The 15761-nt window shown below is 41.2% G+C and overlaps 1 protein-coding gene across 1 annotated transcript; it reads left to right on the top strand.

Moving 5' to 3' along the window:
- The first annotated feature begins 5391 nt into the window (after window positions 1-5391).
- On the top strand, window positions 5392-7544 carry LOC110492214 (UDP-GlcNAc:betaGal beta-1,3-N-acetylglucosaminyltransferase 7). Its single transcript, XM_021566315.3, has one exon. It carries the CDS (start codon window positions 5770-5772, stop codon window positions 7015-7017), a length of 1248 nt encoding a protein of 415 aa, XP_021421990.1. The 5' UTR covers window positions 5392-5769; the 3' UTR covers window positions 7018-7544.
- The last annotated feature ends 8217 nt before the right edge of the window (window positions 7545-15761 follow it).

Raw genomic sequence — 15761 nt, 5'->3', positions numbered from 1 at the left:
GACCCTGGGACTAAACACCTCCCTCTGTAACTGGATCCTGGACTTCCTGACGGGCCGCCCCCAGGTGGTGAGGGTAGGTAACAACACATCTGCCACACTGATCCTCAACACTGGGGCCCGTCAGGGTTGCGTGATTATTCCTCTCCTGTATTCCCTGTTCACTCATGACTGCGTGGCCAAGTACGACTCCAACACCATCAATAAGTTTGCTTACGACACAGCAGTTGTAGGCCTGATCACCGACAACGATGAGACACCCTATAGGGAGGAGGTCAGAGACCTGGCAGTGTGGTACCAGGACAACAACCTCTCTCTCAATGTGAGCAAGACAAAGGAGTTGATCGTGGACTATAGGAAAAGGAGGGCCAAACAAGCCCCCATTAAAGTTGACGGGGACTGAAGTGGCCAGCTGGACTATTTACATTGACCCTATTTACATAATAAACAGCAAGTAGCAGCAGTTTATCTATGCATAGTCACTTTACAAGTCACTTTGACTAACCTGTCCCCCCGCACATTGACTCGGTACCGGTAACCCCTGTAATAGCCTCGTTATTGTTATGTACATTTCTTGTGTTACTTTTTGATTGATTCATAGATTTTTTTTTAGCTGGAGTTCATTTAGTAAATATTTTATTAACTCTATCTCTTGAACTACATTGCATTGTTGGTTAAGAGCTTGTAAGTAAGCATTTCACAGTAAGGTCTTCGTTATATTCGGCGCATGTGACAAATACAATTTGATTTGATCAGTAGGTGGCAGCATAGAGACCCTGAGGGATGACTGCTCTGAGAGATGACGTCGTAGCTGGACCCTATTGAGGATCAAAATTGGCTAGATTGTAAAAATGTAATAGCCCACCCGTGACAAGGACCGACGAGTTCTGAGATGCCGTTCTACACACCACTGTTGTACTTGTCCGTTATTTGTCTGTTTGTGGCCCGTCTGTTAGCTTGCACAATTCTTGCCATTCTCCTTCAACCTTTCTCATCAACAAGCTGTTTTTTTCCCACAGGACTGCCTCTGACTGGATGTTTTTTGTTTGTTGCACCATTCTCGGGAAACCCTAGACACTGTCGTGAGTGAAAAGCCCAGGAGGCCGGACGTCTCTGAGATACTGGAACCGGTGAGTCTGGCACCTACGATCATACCACACTAAGTCGCTTAGATCACTCGTTTTACACATTCTAACATTCAATCGAACAATAACTGAATGCCTCGATGCCTGTCTGCCTGCTTTATATAGCAAGCCACGGACATGTGACTCACTGCCTGTTGGATCGAACCACAGGGTGGCCACTGAGTGTATATGCACTGTTCAGCCTTACCTATGGAGTGGGCACCCATGAAATGGGGTATCAGCCTACCCAGTGACACAAACAGAACACAACTATGTAGAGTTTACACCAATATTAGCGTCATATCTCTTATTGCAGGCCTCTGAAACCACTGTGAAATGAGCCACATTTGCTCACCCGTATTGAACATTCATATTGGACTATACAATCATAAATTGCAACCACTTTGTCCAAGTCTGGTAGCCACTAATCACTCTGCAAGGACTGGTAAGGGATAAGTGAGGTGGGTGATTGGTGTCTTTAAATAGTATCTCCGCTATATACATAAATGGATGTGGTGTGTTTCATTTCACAAAGACATTCACTGTCTTCTTGGTAAGCAACTTTAGTGTAGATTTGGCCTTGTGTTGTAGGTTATTGTCCTGCTGAAAATTGGTTTTCCTCTAGTATTTTGCCTGTTTCTTTTGATCCTCAAAAACTTGAGTGTTTGCCAGTGTCAAGCATACCCATACCATGATGCAGCCACCACCATCCTTGAAAATAAAGAGGCTCAGTGATGTGTTGGATTTACCCCAAACATAAGGCTTTGCATTTAGGCCAAAAAGTGTGTTCCTTTGCAGTATTACTTTAGTGCCATACAAGATGTATATTTGTATTCCTTTTCACTCTGTCATTTAGGTCAACACTACAATGTTGTTGATCCATCCTCAGTTCTCCCATTACAGCCATTGAACTCTGTAGCTGTTTAAAAATCACCAATGGTGTCATGGTAATGTGTCTGAGCAGTTTCATTCCTGTCCTGCAGTTCAGAAGGACAAGTAACTTGTATGTGTCTGGGTGGTTTAATACATAATCCACAGCATAATTATTAACTTGACCGTACTTAAATATATATTAAATGTCTCATTTGTTATTGTTACCCATCTACCAATCACGGCCCTTCTTTATGAGGCTTTCGAAAGGCTCCCTGGTCTTTGCAGTTGAATTTGTGCTTGAAATTCAATACTTGACCTTACATTTATTGTATGTATGGGGGACAGAGGAAGAGCTAATCATTCAAAAATCACTTCAACCCTTATTATTTCACACAGTGAGTCCATGTCATTTATGGGATTTGTTAAGCCAAATTTGACTCCAGAACTGAACAAAGGGGCTGAATACATATGCAACGACTAGGCATATATTTTAGAGTAGAATTTTTATATATCTTTAAAATAAAAAAAAATCTTCCACTTTGACATTAATATTTTGCATAGATTTTTGACAAAAATTACAATTAAATCCATTTTAATCCCACTTTGTAACATAAAATGTTAAGAAATTCAAGGGTTCTGAATAATTTAGCAAGTCACTGTATGTACAGTGCTTTCGGAAGGTATTCAGACCCCTTCACTTTTCCCACATTTTGTTAAGTTATACCCTTATTCTAAAATGGATTCAATAGTCCCCCCCCATCAATCTACACACAATACCCCATAATGACAAAGCAAAACACATTTTTAGAAATGTTTGCAAATGTAGAATTAATTTGCCAAGGGGTTAATAAGAACAGTGGTTAAAAACAAATGGCAAGAGTTGTGGAACAGGGAGAGAAAGGGAAGACTCCTGTATAAGATCTAGGAAAAGGTGGGGGCAGGGAGGTCCTCAGGCCGAGAGAGAAGGGAGGAAAGTGTAGTCACAAGGCTGAGACTGGGACACCCAAGGCTCAATAGTACATTGAAATTGGTGGGGAAACATCCGACTGGGAGGTGTGATCGTAGTCAGGAGGAGATGGAGGCAGTGGGACATGTTTTATTTCAGTTCCAGGAATATGTGAAGGAAAGGGAGCGACCGTTATTAGTTTTGAGGAGTAATGGGGTTGAAAAGATAGGATTAAGTGAACTGCTAAATAAATCTTCAGAGGATGTAATATTTAATGATGTATTCCTTCTCCTTAGAGATGAGAATATTGGGTAGGATTTAGGCCTTGTCTATGGTCCACACTCCAGTCCAGTTGGTGGAGGTAATGCACCTTACTGCTTGGTATGGCAATAGCACTGCACTCGATCGCATGGCGCTACAAATGGTTGTGCGGATAGCCCAGTACATCACTGGGGCCGAGCTTCCTGCCATCCAGGACATCTGTATCAGGTAGTGTGAAAAGAAGGCCCGGGAAAATCGTCAAAGACTCCAAGCGCCCAGTCCATAGACTATTTTCTCTGCTGCAGCATGGCAAGAGGTACCGCTGCATCAAGTCTGACACCAACAGGCGCTTGAACAGCTTCTATCCCCAAGAAATACGACTGACAAATAGCTAACAAAATAACTACATGGACTATGAGTTTACCTTGTATCTTTATTGACCTTTTATTTCAATCTTTGCACTGTCTCTATGCACACTCACAGCCCCCCCACCCACCCACACACATTGTCACTCCAACACACACAAACACTTCATTATTTTCTCACTCACACATAATATGCACATACATTTATACAGACTCTACACACCCGTACACCCACTCACATGCAAGCTGCTGCTACTCTGTTTATCTTATTGCCTAGTCCTCTTACCCCTATACATATCTACCTCCACCAGTCCAGTATCCCTGCACATGTACATTTGGTATTGAATCTGACTTTTTAAATATTTCCTTTTCTTATTTTTTTTCTAGTAATACATTGTTATTAATTATTCCATTGTTGGGTTTTTAGTTTGCAAGAAAGGCATTTCACTGTACTTGTGCATGTGGCATTAAAACTTGAAACTTAAAGTTGTTTGGCAACCGCCATATAAAATCCACAGAAGAAGAAAGGTTTCCAGGGTTAGAGTAGAACAGAAGTTGTCATATGCTGAGGCAGTGAAGAAAGTAGAGGAATATGGGTCAAGGGGGAGGGATCCTGAGAGGAGTGGTGTGAGTAGTAGATCTGTACCAGTACAGAGGGGTAGGCCAACAAGTAATATGTTTCAGTAAGATTGTGTTTTAACATTTATAGCAATGGTTATCAACAGTCCTGCAGGGGTGGAATGTAGGTCACAGAAAATAGAGGTTGTGGTGGCAGCTACAAAGAGGTATTTGCGTGTGCGTGACTTGACATCGGAAAAGTTGCCATGCACCTGTAAAAATGATTGCTCAGATGTGCGAGTGCCTTTTGAATTTTGAAGGACTTAATAGATTAAAATAGTGGAGTAGGGTGAGTGTAGTAGATGGTAGGGTATGTGTTTATTTTATTTTATCAAGGAAGGTATAAGGGAGTTATACTCCAGCCTAGTAGGTGGCGGTAATGCAACATTTATTGGATGCCAACCGCCCTTAAACCTCGTGGAAGAAGAAGCTAGGACAGGCGGGAGGCAGGGGCGCTTCAGTACAGTTAATAAAGAAGTTAAAGACGCTGGAAGTCAGCCGCCGATAAACCCCACAGAATACACTTTTTAGCCAGCTAGTCTGGTACACAGCAGGCGTTAGCGACACCGTTGTGCTAGCTAACTACTTGAGTATCGTGTCTTACTTTGAATGCACTTTATAGGCCAAGATACTTGGCAAAACAGCGTGGTAGTTTATGATTTAAAAAAAAAAGACACAAGTTTGACCCAATGTGCGCACTGCACACACCTCTCAACAGACGTTAGACAATTCCCCCAAACCTACACACAGGGGTGCTAAAAGCTTGATTTTCCTCACACCTCCCCTGGAGTTACACTGTTTTGGCCCCGGGGGCTATTCTCACACACACACATTTATATATATACATATTTGTGTTAATGGAGATTGCCGCAAAACACATTTCCCCAGTAGATTCTAATCAAGTTTTCTGAAGCTACTTTGATGGGCAATTCACAATATTATATAATACAGTATAACGTTATGATCATTATAATATGACAATACATTACAATGCTTGAAAAATAAATAGCATAGGTGCAATCAAATGAACAATATAGCCTCTACCTTAGACTTCGTTTTTTTTAAGTATCCTATGACATTAGATATCTAGCCTTGTCGATGTTCAAAGTCTGGTGAACCAACAGGACGCGCAGTCTAGTGAGCCACCTGTGATGTGAAATAAGAAACCTGCATTTGGTCACAGAAAAGTGTAGTGGGGAGGGGAGAATTAAAAGTGAGTAAGGGGAGAAGCTCGTAGGCGACAGTCACTTTTCAAACCAGTCTGCAGGTGGTAGACTATCTCTCATCGAATATTTTTTATTTTTTTTTGCATGATGTAACAAAGATTGTTTTCTCAACGAAAATAAAGTAATTGTAAGGGAATAGCACGGTGGCGTAGCCAGTTTATTTTCAATGTAGCTGGACACGGAATAGTTGCTCTGTTGACTCTGTAGCCAGCCTATATTTTACACGCAGCTCTCCATTTTTCAAAGGATAATGATGGACTTCAAATGGACACTAATGAGTAATTAAATGCTATGAAAATAGGGGTGCCTATTCAGTTGAAGTATTTCTCATTCATTCATACGCGTTTGGCGCTATAATTATGGATAATTTTTTCAGGAGAAAGAGGATATTGAAAACTCTCCTGAGCTTGTCTCTCGTTTTTGCGTCTTTAGTGATGATTTCAAAGTTCAAGCTTGTGGATAACAGCATCAAGGACGATATGGAGGTTAAAAGCATGGGACACGCCGGTTGGTGTGGACCTGAGTGTGATTTATACAAAGGAAAACGCATATTGAAAAGCAGTTTGGGAAACTACTCGCCGCCAGTTATTGGTGATGATTTGGATGCGCCACGGATGACCGTCTCCAACACTACTGCTTCTACTTGGGATGTACACGTTATGAACTGCAGTGAAGATTCAGCCGTAAGGGAAAACGATTGGTTTCGACGTTTGGACACGAGGTTCCACCAGTTTGTGTTGCATAGACATTGTCGATATTTCCCAATGTTGATAAACCATCCGGATAAGTGCAGGAATGGAGACGTGCACTTGCTTATGGTGGTGAAATCCGTTATAGAACAGCACGATAGGCGAGAGGCAGTGCGCAATACCTGGGGTAGGGAACAAACTATTGATGGTAAGAGAATAAAAACGCTGTTTCTCCTTGGAAGCGCTACAAATGGCAAAGACACTAAAAACCTTCAAAAGTTGATTGAGTATGAGGACATGATATATGGAGACATTCTCCAATGGGATTTTATGGACACATTTTTCAACCTCACCTTGAAAGAGGTAAATTTTCTGAAATGGTTTGATATTCACTGCTGCAGTGCCAAGTTTATATTCAAAGGGGATGATGACGTTTTCGTGAATACAAATAACTTGCTGGAACTTATTCGTTTCAAGACTGAGGACCGCAAAGTTGTAAATGTATTTGTTGGGGACACCATCTCCAAAGCCATCCCCATCAGAAACCGCCAGAGTAAATACTACATCCCCAAAGAGCTGTTTGACAGACCGTACCCACCTTATGTTGGTGGTGGTGGGTTTTTAATGTCCTCACAATTAGCTCGGAGACTGTTCGTGGTTTCAGAGGACTTGGAGCTCTATCCGATTGATGATGTCTTTTTGGGAATGTGCCTCCAGAAGCTTCACTTGGCACCTGAGATGCACCCGGGATTTAGGACCTTTGGCATCATGAAACGCAGAGTGAGCCCAATGAACAGCGAACCGTGCTTTTTCAAAAACCTAATCGTAGTCCATAAACTGAGCCCTCAGGAGCTACTCATGATGTGGAGCGTAGTAGAAAATAAGGAGCTGGTTTGCGCCAAAAGGACTGCACCATGAGTGTCAACCTACAGCTCAAAAGGACTCAAAGGTTATGCAGAAATATTGTAAGATTTTATAATTGAATTGTAATATTTGTATGTAGGCCTAGTAGGGCACTAAAAATATCCAACTAAGAAAGAATGTGAGAACAATCATGCAGTGATTTTTTTTAAACAAATGTTTATGAATGACATTCTTTCATTCTCACCTCCCTGTTTGTAATGTTTTTTCTAATGTAGATGGGTAGACCCAAATCCCAACAGGAAAACCAAAAAAGTAAATGCACATTCCTTAGGTCTACAAGATGAACCACTTTTTCAGCCAAATCTGTAAATAAATGGCAGCCTTTGACACTGAAAAACCCTTTTCATGCTACAGTTTTAGTGCTTTTGAGATGATGGATGTGTTTGTAACACTGAAAAGGTGGAGATTACATGAAAATAGAATTAGGTACAAAATCTATAACACATTGAATTATATTTTAAGAGTCAAAACTTGTTTTTGGTTTGATGTTTGTAACAGATTCAATAAATATGTATTTGTTATATCAGTGTTTTACTGTAGTGCTGGGTAAGAGTTGAGGGCTGCTAGGTGGATATCAAACACTAATTGTTGGTGTAGAAGTGTTGGTGTAGAAGATTGCAACAGGTGCCTCTAAAATACATCTTTGACATCTCAAACAAACCAGAAAAAGAGCAACATCAGCACTGTCCAGCTTCATTTAGCTTCATTTAATCAAACATGGATGTTTCAATCTGTGCACAAAATGGTTGTAAATCTACAGTCAATACTGATGGATATGTACTCAAAATACACAAGGACAATATATACACCTACGTAATTGAATAAATAAGAGACAAACCTAAGTCACTAATGCAACATTATAAAGGTTTAGGACCCTATTCCGTGTTGTGGAGAACCAGTGGCGGTTCTAGACCATTTCAACTGGGGGGGGCCAAGCTGGGACAGTTGTACTGTTAGAAGGGCCAGCTACATTAGACGTTATTGTTGTCATCGTTTCCTTCACTGCATTGCAGGCAAAAGACCATGTTCATAATCACCATCGTTGCCACTGTCTTATAATGGATATAAAAAAAGTTATGTGAAAGTTATTTAATACTCCACGTTTAGGGGGGCCACAAGGGGGTCCAAAATTGTTGTCACAGGGTGACATGATGATCGATGTTTGGCTGGCATTTTACAAATAAAAAATGTTTCCATATCTGTGAGCTGTTGAGCTGTTGGATAGAGCGCGGTACCAAGACCAGAATGGGCACATTCGCTATAATGCATTTTTCTTTTGTGTGACAAAACCATCAGTAGAGTTGAAAATGCAATGGAACCCCATTTAACTTGGATATTTTATTCGGTACATGGGAATGTAAACGCAAAAGCATACCTTTATCCATAACAAGTAGGGTAGGAGGGGGTAACCAGCTCCCCTAAGAACAATGTCCAATTGCTGACCCAAAAAAGCAATGTTTGGAGAAATAAAAATGGCATGTGGATGAAGGTCATCAACTTTAAAGCTAAATAAATGTCTACAGTCTACACTTCTTCAGTGATTTCATGAAATGTTGTTTTTAGAAAAGTGGCGTTTTTTAAAGTACCGGGGTAATTGGCCCGGTACATTTATTTAGAAATTCTTTAGTAAGTAATACTTAAGAAGCTTGGTCTAGTTGTCTTATTTTAATTATTTGAATGAAATATGGGGGGGAAAGGTGTAGCACGTCACCATTAATATACCTCACTATGAGGAGATTTGATGTAAAGTCCTTTTTAACTGACCTGCACATTAGTTTTCTTTGTTCTGTCTTTGTTGTTCCTTTTCCATACAATCCATTATGTACAACTGAACTAAACATGATTTGAATTATGCAAGATTTTAAATCCCAGCAGTCTTTGAAATGACATTCGGGAGCAAAAGGTTTTCAATAGTTGTTTTTAATGAATTAAAACAAATATTAATAACAATATAATATTGGAATGTAACATAACTAATAACATTGGTATTGAACATTTAATAACAATACCTTAAATAATTAATTCAGTGTAACATTGATGTGGCAACTCTTATGCACAATTCTAATTTGTACTTAGGTCTAAAATAAATCTATCCACAGTAAAATTGGAGCACAGCTCATGAGCCCACACAATACCACATAATGACTAAGCAAAAACAGGTTTTTCAAAAATTTCAAAAATGATTTTTTTTTAAACCCTGAAATAACACATTTAAGTAAATATTCAGACCCTTTACTCAGTACTTTGTTGAAGCACCTTTGGCAGCAATTACAACCTTGAGTCTTCTTGAGTATGACGCTACAAGCTTGGCACATCTGTATTTGGGGAGTTTCTCCCATTCTTCAGGTTGGATGGGGAGCGTCGCTGCACAGCTATTGTCAGGTCTCCTGTGACGGCAGGGTAGCCTAGTGGTTAGAGTGTTGGACTAGTAACCGAAAGGTTGCAAGTTCAAATCCCCGAGCTGACAAGGTACACATCTGCTGTTCTGCCCCTGAACAGACAGTTAACCCAGTTAACCCTTGGCCGTCATTCAAAATAAGAATTTGTTCTTAACTGACTTGTCTAGTTAAATAAAGGTAAAATAAAAAAATAAAAAAAGAGATGTTAGATCGGGTTCAAGTCCGGGGTCCTGCTGAGCCACTCAAGAACATTCAGAGACTTGTCCTGAAGCCACTCCTGCGTTGTCTTGGCTGTGTGCTTAGGGTTATTGTCCTGTTGGAAGGTGAACTTTCACCCCAGTCTAAGGTCCTGAGCACTCTGGAGCAGGTTTTCATCAAGGATCTATCTGTTCATCTTTCCCTCGATCCTGACCAGTCTCCCAGTCCCTGCCGCTGAAAAACATCCCCACAGCATGATGCTGCCACCGCCAAGGATGGTGCCAGTTTCCTCCAGACGTGACGCTTGGCATTCAGGCCAAAAAGTTCAATGTTGGTTTCATCAAACCAGAGAATCTTGTTTCTCATGGTCCGAGAGTCCTTTAGGTGGCTTTTGGAAAACTAAAAGCAGGAGTTGTGTCTTTTACTAAGGAGTGGCTTTCGTCTGGCCACTCTACCATAAAGGCCTGATTGGTAGAGTGCTGCAGAGATGGGAGAACCTTCCAGAAGAATAACCATCTCCACAGAGGAACTCTGGAGCTCTGTCAGAGTGGCCATCGGGTTCTTGGTCACCTCCCAAGTACCTTCTCCCCCGATGGCGCAGTTTGGCCGGGCAGCCAGCTCTAAGAATTGTCTTGGTGGTTCCAAACTTCTTCCATTTAATAATGATGGCCACTGTGTTCTTTGGGACCTTCAATGTTGCAGACATTTTTTGGTACCCTTCCCTGGATCTGTGCCTCGACACAATCCTGCCTCGCAGCTCTACAGACAATTCCTTCGATCTCATGGCTTGGTTTTTTGCTCTGACATGCACTGTTAACTATGGGACCTTAAATAGACACGTGTGCCTTTCTAAATCATGTCCAATCAATTGAATTTACCACAGGTAGACTCCAATCAAGTTGTAGAAACATCTCAATGATGATCAATGGAAACAGGATGCACCTGAGCTCAATTTCAAGTCTCATAGTAAAGGGTCTGAATACCTATGTAAATGTGATATCTGTTTATTTTTAAAACATTTGCAAACATTTCTAAAAACCTGTTTTCTCTTTGTCATTATGGGTTATATATTGTGTATATTGAGAACATATTTTTTTTAAAATTGAATCCATTTTAGAATAAGGCTGTAATGTAACAACATTTGGAAAAAGTGAAGGGGTCTGAGCACTTTTCAAATGCACTGTATATGACATAAAATGCTGTGTTAAATAGCTAAAAGGCTATAAAGTAACATTAACTGTTAAGCTCTCAGTCACTATTGGAAACATTTACAACTTCAATTAAGTTACGTTATATTTTTTATGTATTTTAATTCAGACGATCTGCTAGTAAGGTTGCTAGCTAGCACTTATGCTAACTAGCTAACTGGCTAGTATTTACTGCAAGTCAAGTTGCTAGCTAGAAAGTTAGCATAAACTAGTGCTAACTGGGCTAGTCATTGTCTAAATGACTGGTAGAAACACATAACCATGAAGGGGTAACTAGCCCCCATGGTCCAGTTACCCCCTAGTAACAACATATTACTACTTTACTCAAATTATCAAAATGTTCTCTCTAAACAAGTGGAATATTTTTCTTAAGGCTTTCCTTGTATATTTAAATATATATATATATAGATCTTCATTGGAATATATCTACAAGTTTTTTTGTTTTTTTTCAAAACATTTGATCAACTTACCACAAAATCATTTTGTTGAAATATCTCAAAGTTGTGATGGCACAGAGGAAATGTTTTGTTGAGCAAGGAGTGTTGGGAAAATCATTTGGTGACATCTTGTGGTCTTAATGTGAATTTGAGGGGGGGCAGTTACCCCAGGGGAATAGTTACCCCCTAGTACCCTACAGTTGATGGAAACATCTCCGGTGAGAAAATGAGCATATTGTTTTTATGCAGATTTGAGAATATTCACATGAAAATCTGCCGTCAGTTGGATGGAAACATAGCTAGTGATTCCTATTTTCATGCAACTTTTTGAAACGACACAGGAATGCCCCTGTCTGTGTGTGTGTGTCTGGTGCGTGCTTAAGTCTACACTTTGTAGCTGTTAGCGATGAGGTAGAGATGGAAAGGCTTTCCCAAAAGTCTTCTTAATTAAACGTTAACTACAAAGTAGCCTATGCCTACCTGGCAGAATTATATCTTGATTATTTACATCAATCCAGTGGCCAGTTGTTTGGCAAACTCTGCAATCAAATGAGCGCCACATCAACACCACTTAACCAAACAAGGTATTTTCCTGGTACACACTTGCATTAAAGGGAAAACCCCCAAAATCGACATTTAGAGAATCCCAGACATAAAAATGTTTGAAAAACAAAACAGAGAATTTAGGGAAAAAAATTACGAAATCAGGCAAAACATGAAACCGATTTTATAGGGCTCTATAAAGGTGCATCTTACCCTGTATTTAGAAAGTCTTACAGTGAACTAGGTGCCTAAAATGTGTCATCAAGTGGGACCATTCTCAAATCTTAGCTGTTTGGTAAATTACGGCTTGAATTTACATTACTCCTAAAGAAAAACAAGTGAAGGGGTCCGAATACTTTCCAAATGTATCTGTGCTGTGTGTTAATTGTCTCTAGACACTTCTAAAATATAAACTCTTATTTTGAGACTATAAATAGTTTGACAACATTTTTTAAAAGCAGTATGAAACAAAAAAGACAAATCTACTATCAAAGTTTTCAAAAATGGATTTGATTAGATAAGACGTGAAATGTAAACAGATACCATGCATAGAGCTAGTTGTAATGTAATGCTACACTCAGGTAGTCATTGACTTTGGAGTAATAGATAAATACATTAGAATTTGTATTATAATATAATAATTTAGTATACAGTATACTCATATATTTGAGTATAATAATGTAGTAATATATTGCAATAATATTCAGTGTCCCTCCATTTGACAGACACAGACGGAAGGGAAATGAATCCATCCCTCCCTAGTCAGGATGTCAACATAGAGCTGTGGCCCAAAACTCTAACATCTCCTTCCCTAATTTCCTCTCCTACTGGTGTAGGGTGACTACATAGTTTGGGTTAAAGCCATTTGATTGAAACCTATCATGTCATTTCAGATTAGTGATTGTAAAGGAAAGGAGACATAGAAAGAAAGGTATTTCATACTGTTGGGATGGTACTGTGGTCCATCCTAATTCCTGGCTCCTGGACAATCTAGGGTCCCCTTGTGCAGGCCCTTGTGTGAGAAGACTGGGGCAGGGACGATTGGGTGTGGGTTCACAGTTTCAAAGGAATCCTCCTCCCTTTGCCCATGGCCTTGCTCCTACCCCCCACCCACCACGCCTGCTTCAGCTTAGCCACACTGCCAGGCTTCCCAGTGCACAGGAGAAAGAGAAGAGAATGACCCACCACCACCATGAGGAAATACTGAGTGTGTTCATGGGATTCTCTGCCTCAAACCCTATTACAGGGGCTGAGTCACTGGCTTACTGGTGCTCTTCCATACCGTCCGTAGGAGGGGTGCGTCACTTGAGTGGGTTGAGTCAATGACGTGATCTTCCTGTCGCGTGCCGTGGGGGAGATCTTTGTGGGCTATACTCGGCCTTGTCTCAGGATGGTAAATTGGTGGTTGAAGATATCCCTCTAGTGGTGTGGGGGCTGTGCTTTGGCAAAGTGGGTGGGGTTACATCCTGCCTGTTTGGCCCTGTCCGGGGGTATCATCGGACGGGGCCACAGTGTCTCCCGACCCCTCCTGTCTCAGCCTCTAGTATTTATGCTGTAATAGTTTGTTTCGGGGGGCTAGGGTCAATCTGTTATATCTGGAGTATTTCTCCTGTCTTATCCGGTGTCCTGTGTGAATTTAAGTATGCTCTCTCTTTTTCTCTTTCTTTCACTCTCTCAGAGGACCTGAGCCCTATGACCATGCCTCGGGACTACCTGGCATGATGACTCCTTGCTGTCCCCAGTCCACCTAGTCGTGCTGCTGCTCCAGTTTCAAATGTTCTGCCTGCGGCTATGTTCACCGGACGTGCTACCTGTCCCAGACCTGCTGTTTTCAACTCTCTAGAGACAGCAGGAGCGGTAGAGAGGCTATGAAAAGCCAACTGATATTTACTCCTGAGGTGCTGACTTGTTGCACCCTCTACAACCACTGTGATTATTATTATTTGACCCTGCTGGTCATCTATGAACATTTGAACATCTTGGCCATGTTCTGTTACAATCTCCACCCAGCACAGCCAGAAGAGGACTGGCCACCCCTCAGAGCCTGGTTCCTCTTTAGGTTTCTTCCTAGGTTCCGGCCTTTCTAGGGAGTTTTTCCTAGCCACCGTGCTACTACACCTGCATTGCTTGCTGTTTGGGGTTTTAGGCTGGGTTTCTGTACAGCACTTTGTGACATCAGCTGATGTAAGAAGGGCTTTATAAAATACATTTGATTGTATACAGGTAAACTGCAAGGCAAGCAGGTTGTACAGTGTTTGAATGCTGGCTGTGTGTGGGCACATGTTTGGAGTATGGGCATATGTATGGTGTCCACTCATTCTTTCCAGAGTGGGTGACAATGCTCTTTGGTGATGACATTTCACTTCCTTGTGTTGTAAAATACATTTGACCAAGATAAATATGATTACTCACACTCTGAATCGTTCAGTGAGGCCTTTCTCTAACATTTCATGAATAGTATATCGAAAAAGTTCGATTTCGTAATATATTACATCCGAAAATAAGCACAGAGCTCAGTTGACAGAGCGTGCAGCTTTCTCGCAGCAACTGAGGATTTTACCTGTTGTGGTGGTTGTCTTCAAAGTTGTTTCCACGGGTCGCAAAATTAGCACAACGAGCTGAATTCAATGTAAAAGTCTTTGAAAAAAAGCTTGCGGTATGCTCATTGTTCCGTTTACATTTCAGAGATGAACTTGTTTTTGTGAGAATTTAGAAAAATAACAGGAATTTTGTAAATGAAAAGTGTTTACTAAAATATTAAAATACTACATGTCATGTCTCAAAATCTATATCCATCTTACTTCTATATTGTTATATGTCTTGTGGATTCGATAAGAAAGATGACGAGTTCAAGAGGAAAGTGAGCCCGTCAGGTAGTTAATTCTCGCACAGCATCCAGACGAGCTGAAGCAATGCTCCCTTATTTTTGACCACTTTTTTCCCCTCTGGCCTCCATTGATTTAGTCTTCCTAATTTTGGCTATCCTACAAGGGTAAAAACTCCAAAAAACATTTGAACAGATTATCATAGAGACATGAGGTTTGACCATTGTTTATTTAGAGGAGGATCTACACAATAAACATACAATTTTACCCATTGGTCAACATATGCATGTTTGATTGGACACAAAGGACATCTGAAAGAACATGAAAGGACAACAGAAATGTTCAGTGAAAGAGTGTTAACAGATTAAATGCAGTCATGCATGCATGTTACTTGAGCACATACTGATCATTCACATGCACTCATTAGTTTTGCATTTTGAAAGCATTGCTGGCCTTTCCAGTTTTTATGAACTCCCGAAAATGCAAACACACATTATTGACTACACTCCAAATTGACATAAGTCACCATTTCAATGCACCACTTGGTATGAGACAGGAACACCGCTCTATATTTGACCAACAGGTAGCATGGGCCCATTCCATGGGTCTAACACTAGCCCAGGCTTTTGGGTGGAAGAGCAGGGGGGGGGGGGGGGGGGGGGTAAATGGGTGTATGAATGGCTTACCTTGTGCCTGCTGAGCTTACTGCGATACCACAGTCCTCCGTGAGTTCTGTTTACAGCCCTCTCTGCCCATGAGGTGAGCCTTCCAGGCCTGGAGGACAAAGGGCAAGTCAGTCTGCTGTTGACCTGCGAGTCCCCTGACTCTCTCCCTCTGTCCCTCCCCTGTGCAGCAGCACTGTGGGCCGGTGTCAGACCCCTAATGGCCAACTTGGCTTCAACACTGGGGCTTTTCATCTGGCACACCAGGCGAGGGCCTGGGCTGCAGAGGTTAAACTGCTACTGAGAGTTTTCCTTGCCGAAAGTAAGAAGAAGTGTGTGAGAGGTGAGGGAGAATGAATGGGGCAGAGCTGCTTGAGAGCTTCAGTGCTTCTTAAAAAATCTGAGGACAATGTCCGTGTGTGAGGAGGACACTGTCCTTGTGTGAAGAGAGTCATCGTCGTTGAAA

Source organism: Oncorhynchus mykiss, chromosome 16, assembly GCF_057628025.1.
Source record: "Oncorhynchus mykiss isolate SJ-2025 chromosome 16, ASM5762802v1, whole genome shotgun sequence".
NCBI lineage: Eukaryota > Metazoa > Chordata > Actinopteri > Salmoniformes > Salmonidae > Oncorhynchus > Oncorhynchus mykiss.
Note: the sequence above shows the minus strand (reverse complement) of the source record. Positions and strands in the feature narration are given on the sequence as shown.